Genomic DNA, 19,351 nt, shown 5'->3' on the forward strand with positions numbered 1-19,351 from the left:
GATTGATTAAATATTTATCCTTTTTAATCATATTTAACTTCAACGTAACGCATCCCCATATGGCCATATATACATATAGTAATTTAATTAATAAGCAAAGCGACAAAAAGTGTGATCTTCAAAGCATCAAATCCTATTCCAGCTTCTGAAAAGGTGGACCAAGGAGGGGCCTGGCTGGATCCTGTGATTTCGGCATAGGTTTTCGTTCTAGTGTTTGCATCAAAAAGCATTCCTTACTTGTGTTTGCTTCTTCATTAATTATTACTCTTTTTATTTAAAAATATAAAATATTTTTTAAAAAATTAAATATTTTAAAATTTAAAATATTTTTAATTTTTTAAAGTGTAATTATTTTTTTTAAAATATCTCTATTAATAATAACTTTATATTTATTATAAAGTATTTAATAGAGGTAAATATAAAAAGATAAAATTAATTAAAAAATATATAATTATTTTATTAAAAATAAAATTTAATTAAAAATATTTTATATTTTTAAAAAAATGAAGTATTTTTTTGTTTTTCCTCATTGTCCTGCATGGATCTTGAAAATTCTGGAACATTATCACTACTCGGCTTGAATTATTCCAGACTTCTGAAATCAGTATTATCAACAATAATCTCATAAGTATTTCAAAAATATTTTTAATACATTTTTTTAATATAAGTGTATATTGTAGAATTCAAATTGAATATTTTAAAATAAATTAACTGATTTATTTCACTTCACTGATTAAACCAATCTCGCACTCTTAGGTAATTAATTAAAATGATAATAAAATTTTTTAAAATATATAAATAATAATTTAGTCTCTCAAAATGTTATAATTATCCTGAAGTTTTTAGAAATTTTTTTATCATTAATAAATTTATATAAATTAATAATTTTTTTATTAAAAATAAATGATTCACAACTTTTCTTCTTATATTATAATTTTTTTTAAATTTGTAACAATATAACAGCAAATCACAACTTTACATGTTAAATTTTTTATTTATTGTTAAATTGTTACGAATATAAGAAGAAAAATTGTGAATCATTTATTTTTAACAAGGATAATTTAATAATTTATATAAATTCATTAACATAAAAAATTTAAAAAAATTATAATATTTTGAGGAATTAAATTATCGTTCAAATATTTTAAAAGAATATTATTATTATTTTTTAATTAAATTTTAATTTCTCTTTGTTTGCCACGTTATATTTCATGATTCCACACATGTGCTGATTCGGATTTCAAGTTGAATTTAAACAAGAAGGCTCGTCCTTTTCCCCGTCTTTGACCTTTAGACCCCTACCCTTGACTGTGTCGCAATTAATTAAGAACATGGATCAATAGTAGCATTATTTGACTTATAATTAATCACATTATATATATGCTCTATATTTATATATCCCTTTCATTTAAAAATATAAAATATTTTTTAAAAAGTTAGATATTAAAAAATATAAAATATTTTTAATTTTTTAAAATATAATTATCATTTTTTTATAAGTATTTTTTTTGATAATGACTTTATATTTATTTTAGGATGTTTAATAGGGATAAATATAAAAAGATAAGATTAGTATGAAAACAAATAACTACTTTATTAAAGGATAAAATTTGATTAAAGATATTTATATTTTCAAACGAAAGTATATATTAATCATTGCGAAGAAGTGAGACAAACAATATATATTGAGGAATATTATACAGGAGAACCCAGTAGAGATGGAAGCAAGACATATCTACTTAAAATATCTCATCCAAATCAACGAACTAATTAAGTATGTTTTATATTTTTTTAGTGCAGAATTAAAAAGTGCCTGGCATAGGATTGCTAGTGAGCTGGAGAATATGTGGAGCATCAAATTTGCTTGCTTGTTTGTTTCTGTTGATATTTAAGGACAACGACAAATTTTAATAACCGTCACAATTTTAAAATTTTAAAATTATCTGTGCAATTAGCAACTTATTTTGCTCGGTAAATAAAGTGTAGAAGGAAGAATGTTTAGTAATTGCCAGCCATTAATGTGACAGAAATGAATTGGGTAAACATAATATATTATAATAATGATCACAATAATTACAATTGCTTCGACTCGAATATTACACCACTAATTAGTTGCTTGCAGTTGCAGCCATAACAAGCAGTGGCAAATAAATTGAAAAGGTTCATCAAATTAAGTAGTAATGAACTAATTAATTAGCAGTAGCAGAAGAAACCCATAACACTTCCTTGCTTTGCTTGAAACAAGAGCCGACTTAGCTAGCTGGTTGAGTAAGAGTTCGTCAAATAATGAATGGGATCAGTTTGAGGAGCAAGTGTAGAACTGGACGAGCTCGTCCATGGACCCAAGGAGGGTCTCGGTGCTGATCTCAAGCATCCACAGCAAGTGCTCGAACAAGACCACCTCGCAGGCTACCACAAGGCCATCTTGGGCCGAAGAGGACCGGTCGACCAGCTCCTGAAACAGAGGATGGTCCACCACGTCGGAGGGGACGAGGTAGCGGCGGCGGGAGCGGCCGACGTAGACGGGGTGGAGGACGTCCTTATTACTGTGAGGAATAGCGGCGACGTCGCGGGAGGCTGCGGAGACGCAGGAGTTGGAGCGGCTGAGCTTAGAGAGAGAGGGCCACCTCTTCATGGCAGACTTGAGCTTCGTCAGCTTCCCAGCTATGGCCATGGAGACTTGTGAGAGAGAGAGAGAGAGAGAGAGAGATTGTGAGAGCAGTGCGGGAGGATGTGGGGTGGGGATATATAGGGAAGGAGGGAGGAGGGGGTGGGGTTAAACACGTGCATGGCCCACAGATTGGGAAAGCGAAAGCCACAGCTAAGAATACTAGAAATTAATGACAGGTCTGTTTGGCCAGACATGGGATCCTCTGCTCTATTACCAAAAACAAAACAAAAACACAAAGGGGAAAAAAAAAAAAAGGGTTACCCAAAAAGAAGAAGAAGAAGAAGGGATCTGTTGTATTGTTTGGCAGCCTGTTGGTACGTCCCACATTAAAAAGAATGTTGGGAGGATCATAGCTCTATAGACGAATGTACTGCACATTTTACTAAATTAGTTTTTTAAAACAAACCAATAACTCTATAATGAAATGATATCAAAGTCTAATCCAAGTTTACTTGGTCTTTTTGGTGACTCATCTATAATGTGGATATCATGAATTGATTGGAATAGCTATTACATTCTATATTAAAAGAATTTTAAAATAATTCCAATGATATAAAATATAAACAAGTGTGTGTTGCATATCCCATTGCCAACTTTTTAAAAGAGAGTAAGAGTCCCATGATATTATGTTTCTTGCCTCCTCAAGCCTGAATTATCACCTTATTTTTTTGTTTTGGGAAGAAGGTCTCAAATGTGTGTGTGTGTTTTTTTTTAATGTGCATTAGAAAAGGCATTAGGTGAAGACACATTAAAAAGCTTCCGACCTTATTCTTTGTCCCTAAAAGACTTTGTTATTGTTTGACAGTGGGATGTGTAATTGGCCTTACCCTTCAAAAAAAGGTTTACAAATAAAATATTTCTATCAATTAAATTCTCAATTTGGTAGAGGATTTGAATCCATGTAATTTTTACCTTAGTATGAGTCAAATATACTTGTTACTCCTTCAGTCCTTCCCATAAAGACACATTACCCTTATTTAAGCTCATTAACTCTAAAATAGAGTATTTCACCTTAAAATAAACATAGAGTGATTTATTTAATAGAGGTAATTTAAAAAAAACAATAATTAAATTTTAAAAGACTAAAAATATCTTATATTTTTTAATATCCAACCCCTTAAAAAATTTAAAACCTCAAAAAATGCTTTACATTTTTTAATAGAGGGAATATAAAGTTTTAATTTAGTCCTTTAATTTTATAAAGTAGATTTTTAATCCCTTAACTTTAATGTTGTTAGTTTCAAATGTCATTCATTATTATCTTAAAAAATTAAACTTAATATGCTAATATTTAAAAATATTTTATTAATATTTAAAAATTTAATATAAAAACTTGTTGGGATAAAACTAACAGCGTTAAAGTTAAAGGATTAAAAAAAATATTTTATAAAATTAAGGAATTCAAATGAAATATTGTATGAAATTAAAAGACTAAATGTATACTTTTAGTCTTATTATATATTTTACATGGCACACTCTAAAAGACACTGATGTATTTGTTACAAATTACTTGATAGAGTATTAATTAAGTTTCTTGATTGTGGTGAGATAATTAGAGATTTCTTATAAAATTTCATCTATCTCAATTTATAAGACAATTTTAAATAAAATTATATATACTAATAAATTTTAATAAATACATTTTATAATTTTATTTTTTTAAAATAAAAAATATAAAAAATAAATTTTATTTAATAATTTATTTATAAAAAAATATTAAAGAGAGAATATAATAAAAATAATAGCTTTAAAAGAATCTCATTAATAAAACCTTATTTTTTTTAAAAAGTATTTTATATTACAAACACTAAGTTTTGTAAAAAAGATTTTATAATTTGGGATGCTAGTCAATTATTGAATTCATGCCTACATGTAAGTAATCCATAAAATTATAAAGTAACTGACAAAATGTCTTATAATTTAAGATAAATTAAATAGTAAAAAGGGAAAGTCACTGGTCAAAGAAATTAATTACAGATAAAAATTAATATAAAACTTATTATTGTTAAAATAAAAATATAACTTATTTTTTTAAATATAATTTATTATTAATTTTTATTCTGTGATTCTCCCCAGCAAGGACCAGAGACTAGATTGATGTGATGAAGAGAGAGAGTTAGCCAAAGTGCCCAAATGCATGTGGGGCCTAGCTAAGCAGCAAGTATCGTGAAATCCAACGACAGTAACAGTTACTTCCATTGGTGCTTATTATAATTAAGTGCCTTTTTAAAAGAGATTAAAACTGTTTAATATAAGATACTTGTCCAGATATTGATTATATTTTTTAATTTTTAATATTATTTTTATTTAAATTCATTAACTATAAAAGTAAATATAATATAACTTTAAACTTATTTTATTTAAATATGGGTAAAATTAAAATTTTACTTTTGGGACAAAGTTGATGACCTAATCAACTCTTATCAATTTTGGTACAGTGATTAGATATATTTTGTAACAGAGACATGAAGGCCCTCCGATTTTATTTATAAAGTAGAGATATAATAATTTTTTTATCTTGTTTATAACTTATATTATTAAATTTTTATTATAATTTTTTATCCTTCATTAAATGTTGGAGAGAAAAGGTTTTCTCTTTTACCCTCCCTTAAATGGAGAAATTTTCATGGAGAATAAATGTATCATATCATTTGTAGTTTATCCAATAAAATATAGCATTAAGATATTATTAAATATAAATCAATTATGATATTAAGATAGTAGAAAAAAAAAAGTTAGGTAACAAATCAAATATGCGTTATATTATAACAATAAAATTAATTAAAATAATATTATATAAGATTTTATTTAGATAATTTAAGATATTCTAATCAGACAAACCACATATGAAATTAAAAAAAATTGTTTTCATTTATAAATTACATCATTAAATTTTTACATAATTTTCTTTTTTTGCTCCCATTTATAGTAGTCAAACTATTAAAGTTTTAACGTTATTCTTAATTTTAATAAAATATGTTAAAGGTAATTTATAAAGGGGAGGAATGATATATATGGAATTTTCAAATGAAAAGTGGTAGATGCGAGAATTAAATCCATTAATTAATAATTAATACTCCCGAGGGAAGAGAGAGTACCGGATGCAGATCGCAGGGTGCTTGAAGACGAATATATGCAGGGGCCACCATTTATATTAATTGTGTGGCCCCACACAGGAAACCGAGAGCTGAATGAACTCGACCAAATATTCATAGCCAATTTTTTTTAATAAAAAATTACTAAAATCTAAAAGTAACTTTTAATGGGTTTGCAGTTCTAAGGGAAAAACTTTCGTTGGAAAAATTTTGAAGGGGAAAAAGCGTAAGATATGTATAGAATAAATGAAAAAATTATTTTATAAAATTTAAATTCAGTAATATTATAAATTTTAAATTTATTTATTGTATAAATTATTTTTTAACTTTTAAAAATAATATAATTTAACTTCTGTTATTAATAAAAGTTAATTTTAATATTTAGTTGACCAAAAAATAATGACAAAAATTTCAAAAACATAAAAAAGATCCAGAAATTACCATAAAAAAATTCAAAAATTACATAAAAAGAATTAAAAAATTACAAAAAAGGATTGAGAAATTTTTATTGGTCATGCTTTTAAATATAAAGTAACTTTTAAGGTTTTTTTATCATTTTTTGATTAATTAATGATTAAAATTAACTTTCATTAATATTAAGGGTTAAATTGCACTTTTTTAAAAAAAGTTGAGGAAATAATTTACTCATTAAATGAGTTCAAGATTTACAGTGGTATCGAATCTAAAATTTATAAAGTAATTTGATTATTTATCCATGCTAATATTCGTGGCAAATTTATCCAAATGCTACAGTAAAAAAATTACTCAGCTATTATACTTTTTAAAATATTTACCTCAATATTACAATTTTACAAAATCGACATCTGTCGACATCAAGTTAAGTTGTGTGTTGAATAATTTTTTTAAAAATAAAAAATCGAGCATAACCTGTCACCTTATAGTTTTATACTTCCACCCTCTCTTCCTCCGTTTGAAAAGACCCCTCAGCCGCTTTTTCTCATTCATCTCAACCCACTCCTATAATAATTAATAATATACAATAATATATATTATAAATAAACGTGTGTGTATATAAAATAAATTAGTATTCATGTATTTATAAGTATATGTTTTTAAAATAATAAAATATAAAATGTATATATTTTTATTTGTCCTTCTTTTTTCGATGAAATTTTTTTTACTTCTATTATTAAATATATAATGCATATCATATAATATTGTATTATTATTAAATAAATAATAAACATGAAAAATAATCATATTTAATATTTTATTTTAACAATTTTTATATAAGATTATTAAGGAGTAAATGAGCAAATTACTCCTTAAACTTAAAATTTATTAGCATTATAGACCTTGAATATATTCATTGTATAAATTATTTCTTGAACTTTTAAAAACAGTGCTATCTAACCTCGACCATAAACAAAGGTTAATTTAGATCGTTAGTTGATCAAAAAAAGAATATCAAAAATTATTGAAAAGGACAAAAAAAACTTCATTGATCCTTTTTCATAACTTTTGAGTCTTTTTTATAATTTTTGAAGTTTTTTTTAATCCATTAATAGTTAGAATTATCTTTTATTAATGACATGGGCTAAATTTTTTTAAAAATTAAAAAAATAATTTGCACAGTAAATATGTTTAGGATTCATAGTACTGTTGAGTCGATAGCATTTGAATAATTTTATATCTAATAATACTATAGATTATGAATACATTTATTATATGAATTATTTTTTAACTTTAAAAAATGGTTCAATTTATTTTATGTTAATAAAAGGTAACTTTGACTATTAGCGGATTAAAAAAACATCAAAAATTTAAAAAAATGACAACAAACAAAAAAAAGGATCCAAAAATTAGATATAAGGAATTTAAAAATTACATAAAAGGATCAATAATTTTTTTGTCCTTTTCAATAATTTCTAATGTCCTTTTTTATTATTTTTTAATTAATCAATGATTCAAGTTAACCTTTATTTATGGCAGGGGTTAGATAACATGATTTTCAAAAGTTTAAAAAATAATTTACACAATAAGCATGTTCAAAATCTATAATACTACTATATTTAAAATTTAAGGAGTAATTTACTCATGTACTTCCCAATAATCTCATATAAAATATTAAATATGATTATTTTTCATGTTTATTATTTATTTAATAATAAAAATATTATATGATATATATCATATATTTAATAACAGAAGTAAAAATAAAAAAGATATATATATATATATATATTATTTTAAAAAATATATACGTAAAATACATGAGCATTAATTTATTTTTTATATACACACGTTTATTTATAATATATATTATTAATTATTATAGAATGGGGTTGAGAGAGATAAGAACGAGCGGATGAGAGGTTTTTTATATTGGAGGAAGAAAGTGTGGAAGTCTAAAGTTATAGGGTGGCAGGCTATGCTTAATTTTTTATTTTGCAAAAATCATTTGATATCGAATTTTTTAAAAAAACTCGGTTCGACAGATGTCGTTTTCTGAATTTGTAGTATTAAGTTAAATATTTTAAAAAGTATAGTATTTGGATTTTTTTATTTTTTATTATAGCATTTGGATAAATTTGCCAATATTTACTCCCCCTGATCCTTAATACACGACAAACTTTGAAAGTTGGTTTTATATTTAATATAAGTAGAGGTGGGAAAACTAGTTAGCGTGCCTCGTCTGCTTAGACTTAAAAGGATTAAGCTCAAATATATATCTGAAATTATTGACAAAGTTTAGCCTTGATTTCGTGAGCTTAGGGCAAGCTTTGCCGGCTTCAAACTCTTACATTTTTTTTACTATTTTTAATTTCAAATAAATATACAAAATAAAATAATTAATACCAAATTATTGTCCAAAGCTAAATAATTTTCCTCTAAATCTCAACAAGAGAACAACAGTCATTACCTTCGTTTAGAAATGTAAGCTATTTTTAATCGAATCTCATCTTTAATAAAGTAGTTACTTACTTTCAAATTAACTCTATCTCCATATTTATCCCTGTTAAACATCTTATAATAAATATAAAGTCAATATCAATAGAGGCACTTTTTGAAAAAAAAGGCAATGATTACATCTCAAAAGGCTAAAAATACCTTACATTTTTAAACATCTAACTCTTTAAAAAATGCCTTACATTTTTTAATTGAGGGAGTATACGTTAGTGCAATATCAACATCATAATTATGGAGACAAGCTCTATTTTTCAAGCAGTAAAATATTAAAAATTCATAAATTATAGTTTAAGATAAAATCTTACGTTATTTAAGTATAAAAATACTCTCTTATCAAAAATTTAATTTAAAAATATTATCACCATAACATAAATCAAATCATTATCCAAAGTACAGATTATTTTTTTTAAAAAAAATTATATAGAAAAATAATGTTTAAAATAAAAAAGACTAGACCATTATGAAAAGCTTAAATCTAAAAACAGGAATCGTGCTAAATATTTGCATTATCATCACAATATCAAAATTATCAATAAAATTAATATAATATTTAATATTTAAAATCAAAAATAAATAAAAGGGCCTATACAAGCCATTTCTCAGCCTTAAAGTGCTGTCCCATTTAGGCTCTCAACCCTAAAGAGTTGGCCTATATAAGACTATTTTTTATTTTAGGCTAAAAGTTTTTGAACTTAAGCTTAATAATTTTTGGACCTAAATGAGCTTGCATCATGATCTAAGTCTCTTTTCCTAGTTCTAAATAAATATAAAAGAAAGTTAAGTGATTATTTTTTTAAATTATATCTCTTATTTATTTATTTACTACAGTTAGAATTCTTGAACAACAATTTATCATATTTATTAATTATAAAGAGGGGTAAAATTAAAAAATTAAGTGTTTTCTTAAACAATTTTTAATTTTAAGGGTATAATTATAATTTCTTAATAATTATGAAGTTGATTAAGTTAGCCTTATATTAAAAATTGAAGAGAATATATCTTTATTGATGATTAATTTAGGAATATGACGATAAATTTTGAAAAGGGATGACGAAAAAAGTATTTGACAATAGAATATTGTTTTGGGCCATATTTTCAAGAATAGCCGGCATATTTCCAAGGATATTGCTTTGGGCCATGACATGCAAAGTTTATGCGTTTTTCTGCCTAGCTAGTACAGAGTAATGTCTCTATGACTCTGTCATAGAAATTATTGTCCCAATTTATATAATTCCTTTATTACATAATTAATTATTGCTCAAATGTGAATTATGCAACAACCTTGCAAATTTCTAAATAAAATTAATTGTAAGTTAGACATTCAAAAAAAGACAACATATTAATGATAAATTTCAGTATGAATATCTTCAACAAGATTTGTAATAGGGCTCTTGAGTGATCCTGCGTGCATAAATAAATATTAGAAAATTGGGAGGGTATCCAAAGACTAGATCAATTTTAGGGGCTGGGTCCATCATGTGCCACATTGAAAACTACGTTAAAAATCTAAAATTTTAGAGATCCAATTGGATTTGCTCCTTATAAATCATGTGCCATGAAAACGAAAATATATAGAAAAGTGGCGTTCGAGGATGGGTAGGCAGACACAAAATCAAACACACGATTTGGATACAGATTATTGTAATTAGAGGCAAAAGCTCGCGGCTTTTAAATATATGCATGGATGCATGCATTTTTGTACTTCTAATTATATACATATTATTTAACAGCAAATACACATGCGACTTTGCCAATAAAACGTTGGCTCGGTCGATCAGCAATCATATAATCCATACCTTATAATAGCATGATGAGTTCATATATCTCATGTGAAAATCTTATCAGCAGGTAAATTTGTAAGCGTATATTGGTGAACGGTAGATTTACATTAATTAATTATGAGTTTTAACTTTAGTTAATTATTAAGCTCATGATAGATTGATTTTTATGATTTTATGCATATTGTGACAAGTAGACTATACAAGAAAGCAATAGAGACCTAGCTTACATCTTTTAGCTGTCAGTTTTATCTCTATCATAAAACTTAGAGAGAACTTACGGTATAATTAATTAATTAACTAATTATAATTAAGTGGTAACTTTAACCTAAACTTCAAAACGTTAAATACTTAAATATCTCATTGAATTTGACATGTTCATTTTCTTTATCTTCTCCCCTGTACTCTCATGCTCTTTGATCTCTATAAAAAGTTAAGGTTAATATAATGGATATTCTTATTTGAGTCGTTATATTCTCTAGAACAATAAATTTTGCGAGTATGCTCATTAAACTATACTCTGATTAGTTTATTTATTTAGTGAGATGTATTTCGGTAGTGAGTGTTTTTTTTTATAGGTCTTTCAAACTTTAAGTTTTGACTCTGATAAATTATTGGAATCCCAACTTGTTTAAACTTTTCTTATATCTAAATATATATTCCATATATTAAAAAATATAAAATATTTTTTAATAGATTGAATGTCAAAAAATATAAAACACTTTTAATATTTTAAGATGTAATTAATATATTTTTTTAAATACTAAAATAAAACATTGTTTTAAATAAAAATAAATAATAAAAAAATAGTATTAATTTAAAAATAATTAATTATTATATTAAGATAATATTAAATTAAAAATATTTTATACTTTTAAACTATAAAAATACATACAAACATGCCTAATGCATGCACCTGAGTCTTTTTGTAAAGTCCACTAGATACAAATTCAAGGACAACTAGGCCTGGAAGACTAAAACGCCGAGTCAAAGCCCCTACGTAGATACCAAAAAAGACCTAGATTCTCCGAAGGAAAATATCATGGACTTCATTTCTTTTAATATGCTAATAACTAATTGAACCCAGACCCAATATTTGACTAAATCCAATTTGAATTAAGTTGGAGATTTTGCATATACATCTAATTATTTTTCTTTTTTATTCATAAACTCAAGGCATCTGACTGAACTGTCGTAAATAGTCGTCAAGCCAATTGAATCAACTGTCTCTTTTTCATTCACAATTCTCGTATTTGATTGAAGAAAATAATTGTGAAACCAGTTGAACTGACAAACATGGATATCAAGTGTCATCATTGGTCAGGAATTTTGAAAAGAAAATTCCATCGCAATATTTTTCGCATAAAAGGGCCCTTTATTTTGACTCTTGTGTTGTGCCTTGATAGTAGCCTCCTCCATTTTAGAATGTAGATTTAATGAAAGGGACTAGCTATTTACCATATGATAAATTAAAATTTGAATTTTTATTAAAAAAAATATTTATATTTAATGTTTGATCATTTCTCAGACATAATTATATTCAATAATAACATATTTGCTCCAGGGGGAGTGAAAATTACGTTAAATCTTCAAGCCAGATACTCTTCTGGCCACTGTCCCTTTCCTCTTTTGCATGTCACTGTCCATTTCGCACAAGCAATATTGATCATTTTGTGAAAATTAAAATATTGGAGAATGATTTGGGTGAGGTGTTTCGGAAATGAGAGCGCGAAATGCATGCATTAGCATATATACATTAATCTATATATCTATATAATATATATATATATATATATGTATGTATATTTGAGATCTTTCGTCTATGATGAATGAATTAATATATATATATATATATATATATAAATTTGAAATCTTCCATTTACGTTGAATAAACAGTGACATCCATGTAATATGCATTTTTCATCGGTAAGCTGAGCAGCCAGGTGGCCATCCAACATTTTCTTTCTTTTTTTTTCTTAATTTTTTTGTTAACTTTTTTATGTGGGTAGCCGCCGGTGCCAAATTTTTCTTTTATATATATATATATATATATATGTATATGTATATGTATATTTTAATTTAAATATGATATAGTAAAAATAAAAAAAGATAAAGAATTATACTGGCCCTATTGTCAGAGAGATACATGTAGGACCTATAAATATTAAATTATTAATATGAAACTTATAATTAAAAATGAGTAAAATATTTTAACATTTTCTTTATTTTATCTTAATTAATGATAGTTCTCTTTTATTTTTTGAGACCTATATAAACATTTTTTTAATATAGATAGTTATAAAATACAAGCTTTCCTTTTATTTTTAAAATTTTATTTTCATCTATCTAACCATTAGTTGATTATGAAGTCATATGTGTTAGACTAAAATGCCCTATTTAAATATAAATATTATCTAAAAATTATTTGAATTACCAAAAAATTAATTTTGTAACTTTTTAAAAATTAAATATATAACTTGGCCAGAAAAATTCAAAGATGCAATTTATGAATTCAAAAAAAATTAAAATAATTTTTAATAATTTGAAACAGTTAAATCAACTTAAATAAATCTAAAAGTTAGAAGCATCAAGAGTTAGATTCAACTATAAATTTTTCATATGTTTATATATTTTAAAATTAATATGAATTGAGGACCTAATATGAATGGAGAGAATGTAAAATTTTAATAAACTTAAATTTTTAAAAAATTAGAGTAGTGTGATTTAAAAAAGTAATGTATGGACCTACAGTTAAAAAAATGTGAGTGGGAGCCTATTGTAAAAATAATAAGTATTAGATATGTAAAGAAATTACTAATGATAAAAAACTAGGTGTGAGACCTATAATTTAATTAACAAAATTAAAATATATCATGAATGGTATTTTAAAATATAAATAAAAATTTAAAAGAATATATCATGAATGGTATTTTTGTCCAACATATATATAACTGTTAGCTAATGATTAAATGAGTAAAAATAAAAATAGAAGGTATATTTATATTTTATAACTCCTAACTATTGATTTTAAGAAGGATTTGCATAGATTTTAAAAAAATCTTTATAATTAAGATAAAAAAAGAAAAGTAATACTTCATTCATTCAAAAATGTAAGGCATTTTTAACTGAATATCACCCCAATAAAGTTTTTACCTACTTTTAAACTAATCCTATTTTTTTATATTTACCCCTATTAACTACTATATAATAAATATAAAGTCACCATCAATAGGAGTATTTTTGAAAAAAATACAATAATTACACCTCGAAAGACTAAAAATTTCTTACATTTTTTCACACCCAACTTTTCAAAAATACTTTATATTTTTAAACGGAGGGAGTATATTTTATTTTAAGGATACTAAAATAATTTTTTTAATATTTATATTTATTTTTATTCTTAAAAATTAAAACATTCCTGCACATCGCATATGGTATATTTGCTTGGGGATACATGGTTTAGATAAAAATAAAGGAAAATGACAATAATTTTTTTTTAAATATATAAATAATAATTTAATCTATTGAAATATTATAATTTTTTTAAAATTTTTAGAGACTTTTCTACCATTAATAAATTTATATAAATTATTAAATTATCCTTGTTAAAAATAAATGATTCACAAGTTTTGTTTAAATATTCAAATTTTTTTTATATTCATAACAATACAATAACAAATAAGAAATTTAACATGTGAAGTTCTAATTCAGTTAAAAAATGCTTTACATTTTTTAAAATATAGAGTATGTATTTAGTTTTTTTAAAAAATACTTAATGAACTAGTTTGTATGACTAATGAATTTAAAATAAAAATAAAAATTTAAAAGAATATATCAAGAATAGTAACTACTCCATTTGTTTAAAAATGTAATGCATTTCTAATTAAATCTTATCTCTCAATAAAGCAGTTACCTACTTTTTAATTAACCATATTTTTTTATATTTGTTTCTATTACACACCCTATCATAAATATAAAGTCATTATCAATAAGGGTATTTTTTTAAAAAAATAATAATTATACTTTAAAAAACTAAAAATACCTTACATTTTTAAACAGAAAAAATATCAGTTAATGATTAGATGGGTGAAAGTAAAAATTTAAAAATAGAAAGCATATTCATATTTTGTAACTCTTAACTATTAATTTTAAAAGAGATTCATAAAAATTTTAAAATTAAAAATATTTATAATTAAATATTAAATAAATGAAAATAATATTTTTTACTTTAAAAATATTAAAATAATTTTTTAATTTTAATTTTAATTTTTATTCTTAAAAACTAAATTATTCCCGTGTATGGGGCATAAATCTAGTTGATGAATAATTAGAAGAAACGTCAATTAATATATTATATTTGGTAAAAGAGATATAATTAAATCATTAATATTATTTTAAAAAAATTCTCAATTTACTTTTGTTAAATATTTTATTTTCATGCACAATTTTTTACCACCCATAGAAAACTGTTAAGGAATCCAATTAAAAATTTAATTAATAATTTAATTTTTCTTTGCAAAGTAATTTATAAAAAATATTAATTCATCTCTGATTTATATGTAAGAGAAAACAAGAATAATACTGTCCAGGAAAAAAAAAAAAAAAACCGGTTCGTGAAGAAGAAAAGTGGGAGAACGCGAGGGAATACGACACGTGTTATGTATTAGGGTACACAGAAAGGAGCCTGGGTTTGCACCTTAGCCATGATTGATCAACACGTGGAATCATCATGCTTCCAGATCATTCTCATTCCCTCCATCCCTCTGGAACTTTCCCTCCTTTTTTATATGTATGCCAAATTTTCTCGCCCACCAAACACCTGATTTGCTCTTTCTACTTTCACACACCTCTCTTCTCGCTCCAGTGCTTTCGATCACTTTTCCTACGCACTATAGTTGCGGATATTTAGGTATGTTTGTTGTTATTGGAAACTCGATCTTCATTTTCTGCCGTCCCGATTTTTCAGTTCTTTGATGGAAGAGAAGCTTGTCGCTTCTATCGGTGATGTTACTCAGTCTTCGTTTTTCTTCTTCATAATGTTGTCTGGAAAAATTTTACCTCATCTTCTCCCTGTTTTTGGAGTATTATGGCGACCTTCGTTGTTCTTTATTTTTCAGTACATTCGAAAGACTTGCCTAACAATGTGGTGAATATTCTCTGAGGTGTGTGTGAAAGGATTTTGGGGCTTAATGCAAAATTATTAGAAAAAAAAGCATAATTATTTATTATTTATTTATTTTTTTATCATTCTTTTGGCCTTTTGAGCTTTAAAATTAGATATTAAATTATTTAAGAAGAGATCTAATGTTAAATAAAGAATTAATGAAAAGCAAGTCATAAATTCGTATGAAAATTTATAGGTAAGGTTATATAAGATTTTTTTTGTTTGGCCAAATAAGGTTACATGAGGTAGAAGTAAATATTTTTTGGGGCTCGATATTTGCTTCAAGTTTAACAATTTTATAATATTTTAAGACCGTAGCCTTTACTTTAGGGTTGAACTTTAAAATGTTAGCTAAACTTGATTACAATGTTTTTTTATGAAGCCTCAGTATGTTTTCTTTTTCTTAAATTTGTAGCGTTAGCAGTAGCACAAAAGCAGTAAAATATAACAAGCTCTTTAAAGTGACCATCATTTTCATGTTCAAGCGTTTATACTCACCAGTCACCGTTGACAGCTTGGTGGTTTCAGAGTAATTGGGGGAGGATGAGCAGAATTGCGGATTCGTTCAATGGAGATTTGAACAGTCTGTTCAATCTTCCCGAAACAATTGAAAGATTCATGTTTCAACCTCGAGCTCACGACTCCCAAGAAACCAGAGGCCTGTCTAACATCCCAGTGGACATTTTGGAAACTCCCAAGGACTACGTATTCTACATGGACATCCCTGGTCTCTCCAAAACCGACATTCAGGTAAACCACCTACCTGGCTGTATATCTCATTCAATCACGCTCGATCGTTGGTCTCCTCTTGGATTTGTTCATGGCACAAGTATTATATTGTTAAAACGCATATTGATATTTCCCAACTAGGCTTGTAGGTTGGTCAAGCTGTGGTTTGGTTTTTTAAACCCTGTTCGTTTTATAAATGAACTGAGTCAATTTCAACTTCGATTACTTCCTTATTCCCAGTAGACAGGGAAAATTTCTTCTTGCCGCCCCCGTTTTTTTTTTTTTTTTTGGCGGGGGGGGGGGGGCTTGGTTCCGGAGCCTCTTGATGTTGAGCAGAGATTGAAGTTTTCAAAGAATTCAGAATGGGGCAAGAGGAGGAGTTGATATATATATATATATATATCTAAAATCAATTTATCACTATGATTCGTTTTAGCTCTAAACTCCAAAAACCAATGTGTGCCATTTTCTCTCTAACCATCTAATAGAAATTTCTAGAGGATCCTTGCATGTTGATCTTTGTGCTCAATATGCTTTCTCGTTGCTGCCAAGATGTAGGAGCTAGGACTTGTTTGTGGGGTGAGGTGAAGAAGAGTAACTTGGTGGATGGATTTTCATGTTAAAGCAGCTCATAAAAGCACACCATGCTTTGATAACGAAACCATTTCCATCCTTGAAAGATGCATGTTTTATCAGTTTAGTATTCAGAAGATAACAACTACTATCAGTTTTCTATCATGCTTATAGACTTAATAGTTGTGCAGTTATATAGTCTGGTCTTGCCTGCCAGTAATTGAACTTGGAACCCCTAGATCAACATCATCAAGCATTGAAGCTAAACCAGATCTACTTTGCGAGTGTTTGTGGGACATTTGGAGTCAAATGATGCATAACATAACATGTTGCAAGGAGTGGGGTAGTGGTTTACTTTCACAATTTCTTTAGGCGGTGTAGTTGGATGGAGAACTTGTAGAACCAAAGTACAGATCACAAGGATGGGCTTATAATGATAGAGAGACTAACGAGTGTAATCTTGTAGGTGACAGTGGAAGACGAGAACACACTGGTGGTCCGAAGCAACGGGAAGAGGAAACGCGAAGAAGGGGAAGAAGAAGGGTGCAAGTACCTGAGACTTGAAAGGAGAGCGCCGCAGAAGCTGGTGAGGAAGTTTCGGTTGCCGGAGAATGCCAATGCGGCAGCCATCAGTGCAAAATGCGAGAATGGTGTTCTCACTGTGACTGTTGAGAAGCATCCGCCACCGCCAAAATCCAAAGCAGTTCAAGTTGCCATCGCCTGAAGCGAAATACTTTGGATTTCTGTTTTTTTGCTGAAAACTATGTTGCCAACGCCGATGTATGCCTGTGGTTTGTGTCGGGAAATTTGTAGCTTCTTCCTCAATACTGTGCTCCTAATGATTCCTCTCGCCATGAAGCTAGACACCTCAAGTTACTTACTGTGGAAAGTAAATGAATTTGAATTAAGAAAGTTGTAAAATCTATGATCTTTTTCTAAAAAGAGAGGAAGGGAGGGATTATGCATGGTGGTTGTTTATCTATTTCATAGTATTAGGTAGAGATTCAAGCCTTACTGGGTGAGTTTAGAGGGGAATAACAAGTAGTAAGTTTTTTTTAATCTTAATAAAGATATTGCAGATGTTAAGTTAAACAATTTTTTTAGTAATTTAATCATCCTTTGACTTTCCATTCTAAGACAATTAATAATGACGAAATATGAGATGATGATCTTACATGGCTTTCAATTATTCTCGGAATATTAGAAATTCTAATGAAGGAGGATTTCTGATTTTTTTTTTTTAGCAGTAATAATCTTTTCTAAGGATATTTATTATAAAAATCATAGGTAGATTGAAATTTTTAAAAGATACAAGTGGGAAAAACTTACATTTTTTTAATCAGTGATTCTTGTAGAAGGTTGGATACTGAAGAGTTAAGAGCATGTCATTTTTTTTTTTTGGCCTGAAATGTAAAAAAATTTGAAGATATTCAATTGGTGAAAAAATAGGTGGACTGTTTCTGCAGCCATTTGTCAAGAATAATTACTGAAAAGAATTAAATACAAGTGGAGAAGTGTTCCAAAACAGGATACAAGTGAATTTTTTGACTCCCATCCTTACAATTGGAAAAAAGATTAAAGGAAGACTAAAAGTTTTAAGATTTTAGTTGAAAACTGTTGAATTTTTTTTTCCCCCAATTTTTCATCGTACCTTGATCATTCTTAAAAGCTTTACCAATCATCTTGATATGGGGCAGTTGAATAATAGCACATAATAAGTCAAATCTCATGGTGTGATATCTTATGAAAAATAACATTAATTAAAATAGTCTTATAATTGAAAAAAAAAATAATTTAGAAATCTAAATCAAGTCTTCTAAAACCATAAAAGGTTGAACTGTTTAAATAAACTTTTAAAAATTTAAATAATACAATTCTAGTTAATTTAGGATTTTAAATGAATAAATTATATCCTAATGGATATATTTTATCTTTATTTGAATTTAAAACAAAATAAACTAAGTTTCCTAAACTTAAATATTAAAATAAAATAAGATAAACTAGTTTTTCTAAATTAAAAAAAATTAACTAAACTAAATGGACTCATAGGCCTAAGTATGTTGAGTTGGCGTAATATGTTAAGAGTCTTTCTTAAATCATTTGAAATTCTATTTGTTTTTAAAACTCTTTGATCACTTATAACATCCTTAATTAATAAATTTAGAGATTTTTTTATTCTGTTGGCCCTAAATCTAGTCATTAATCTCCTAATGTCCTGCAACAAATTAAAAGTACTAAATGTTACTCCCTCCATTTTTATTTGTAGGAGGAAAAAAAAATTGTATTACACAGTTTAAGAAAATTGATTAACTATATTAATTATATTTAAAATTAAAAAATTAGACTACAATACCCTTTATTGATTGTGTTAATTAAGCCTTCATTAATTATTTTTTATGATTATAAATGA

At 26.5% G+C, this 19,351-nt stretch overlaps 2 protein-coding genes across 3 annotated transcripts; one reads left to right on the top strand and one right to left on the bottom strand.

The window, feature by feature from the left end:
- Positions 1–2,038: 2,038 nt before the first annotated feature.
- Positions 2,039–2,703, bottom strand: LOC129287726 (auxin-responsive protein SAUR78-like). The gene has a single exon (XM_054923957.1). The coding sequence runs from the start codon at positions 2,672–2,674 to the stop codon at positions 2,297–2,299; it is 378 nt and encodes a 125-aa protein (XP_054779932.1). The 5' UTR covers positions 2,675–2,703; the 3' UTR covers positions 2,039–2,296.
- Positions 2,704–15,226: 12,523 nt separating this feature from the next.
- LOC129287725 (17.4 kDa class III heat shock protein) lies at positions 15,227–17,866 on the top strand. Of its 2 annotated transcripts, none has more exons than XM_054923954.1 (3): positions 15,227–15,384; positions 16,154–16,389; positions 17,408–17,866. In XM_054923954.1, the coding sequence occupies exons 1-3, from the start codon at positions 15,267–15,269 to the stop codon at positions 17,663–17,665; spliced, it is 612 nt and encodes a 203-aa protein (XP_054779929.1). In that variant the 5' UTR covers positions 15,227–15,266; the 3' UTR covers positions 17,666–17,866. The 2 variants fall into 2 exon arrangements, with proteins under 2 accessions (XP_054779929.1, XP_054779930.1); XM_054923955.1 differs by having other exon boundaries at positions 15,244–15,384; positions 16,168–16,389.
- The last annotated feature ends 1,485 nt before the right edge of the window (positions 17,867–19,351 follow it).

Source organism: Prosopis cineraria, unplaced genomic scaffold (genome assembly GCF_029017545.1).
Source record: "Prosopis cineraria cultivar Desert tree isolate PC_DT_omini unplaced genomic scaffold, ASM2901754v1 PC12, whole genome shotgun sequence".
NCBI classification, from domain to species: Eukaryota; Viridiplantae; Streptophyta; class Magnoliopsida; order Fabales; family Fabaceae; genus Prosopis; species Prosopis cineraria.

Bases quoted from the DNA above. Each gene is read 5' to 3' on its own strand.
- LOC129287726 (XM_054923957.1), bottom strand. From the start codon at position 2,674: ATGGCCATAGCTGGGAAGCTGACGAAGCTCAAGTCTGCCATGAAGAGG.
- LOC129287725 (XM_054923954.1), top strand. From the start codon at position 15,267: ATGCCAAATTTTCTCGCCCACCAAACACCTGATTTGCTCTTTCTACTT. The intron at 15,385-16,153 runs GTATGTTTGTTG...CACCGTTGACAG, and splicing joins CTATAGTTGCGGATATTTAG to CTTGGTGGTTTCAGAGTAAT. The intron at 16,390-17,407 runs GTAAACCACCTA...GTAATCTTGTAG, and splicing joins TCTCCAAAACCGACATTCAG to GTGACAGTGGAAGACGAGAA.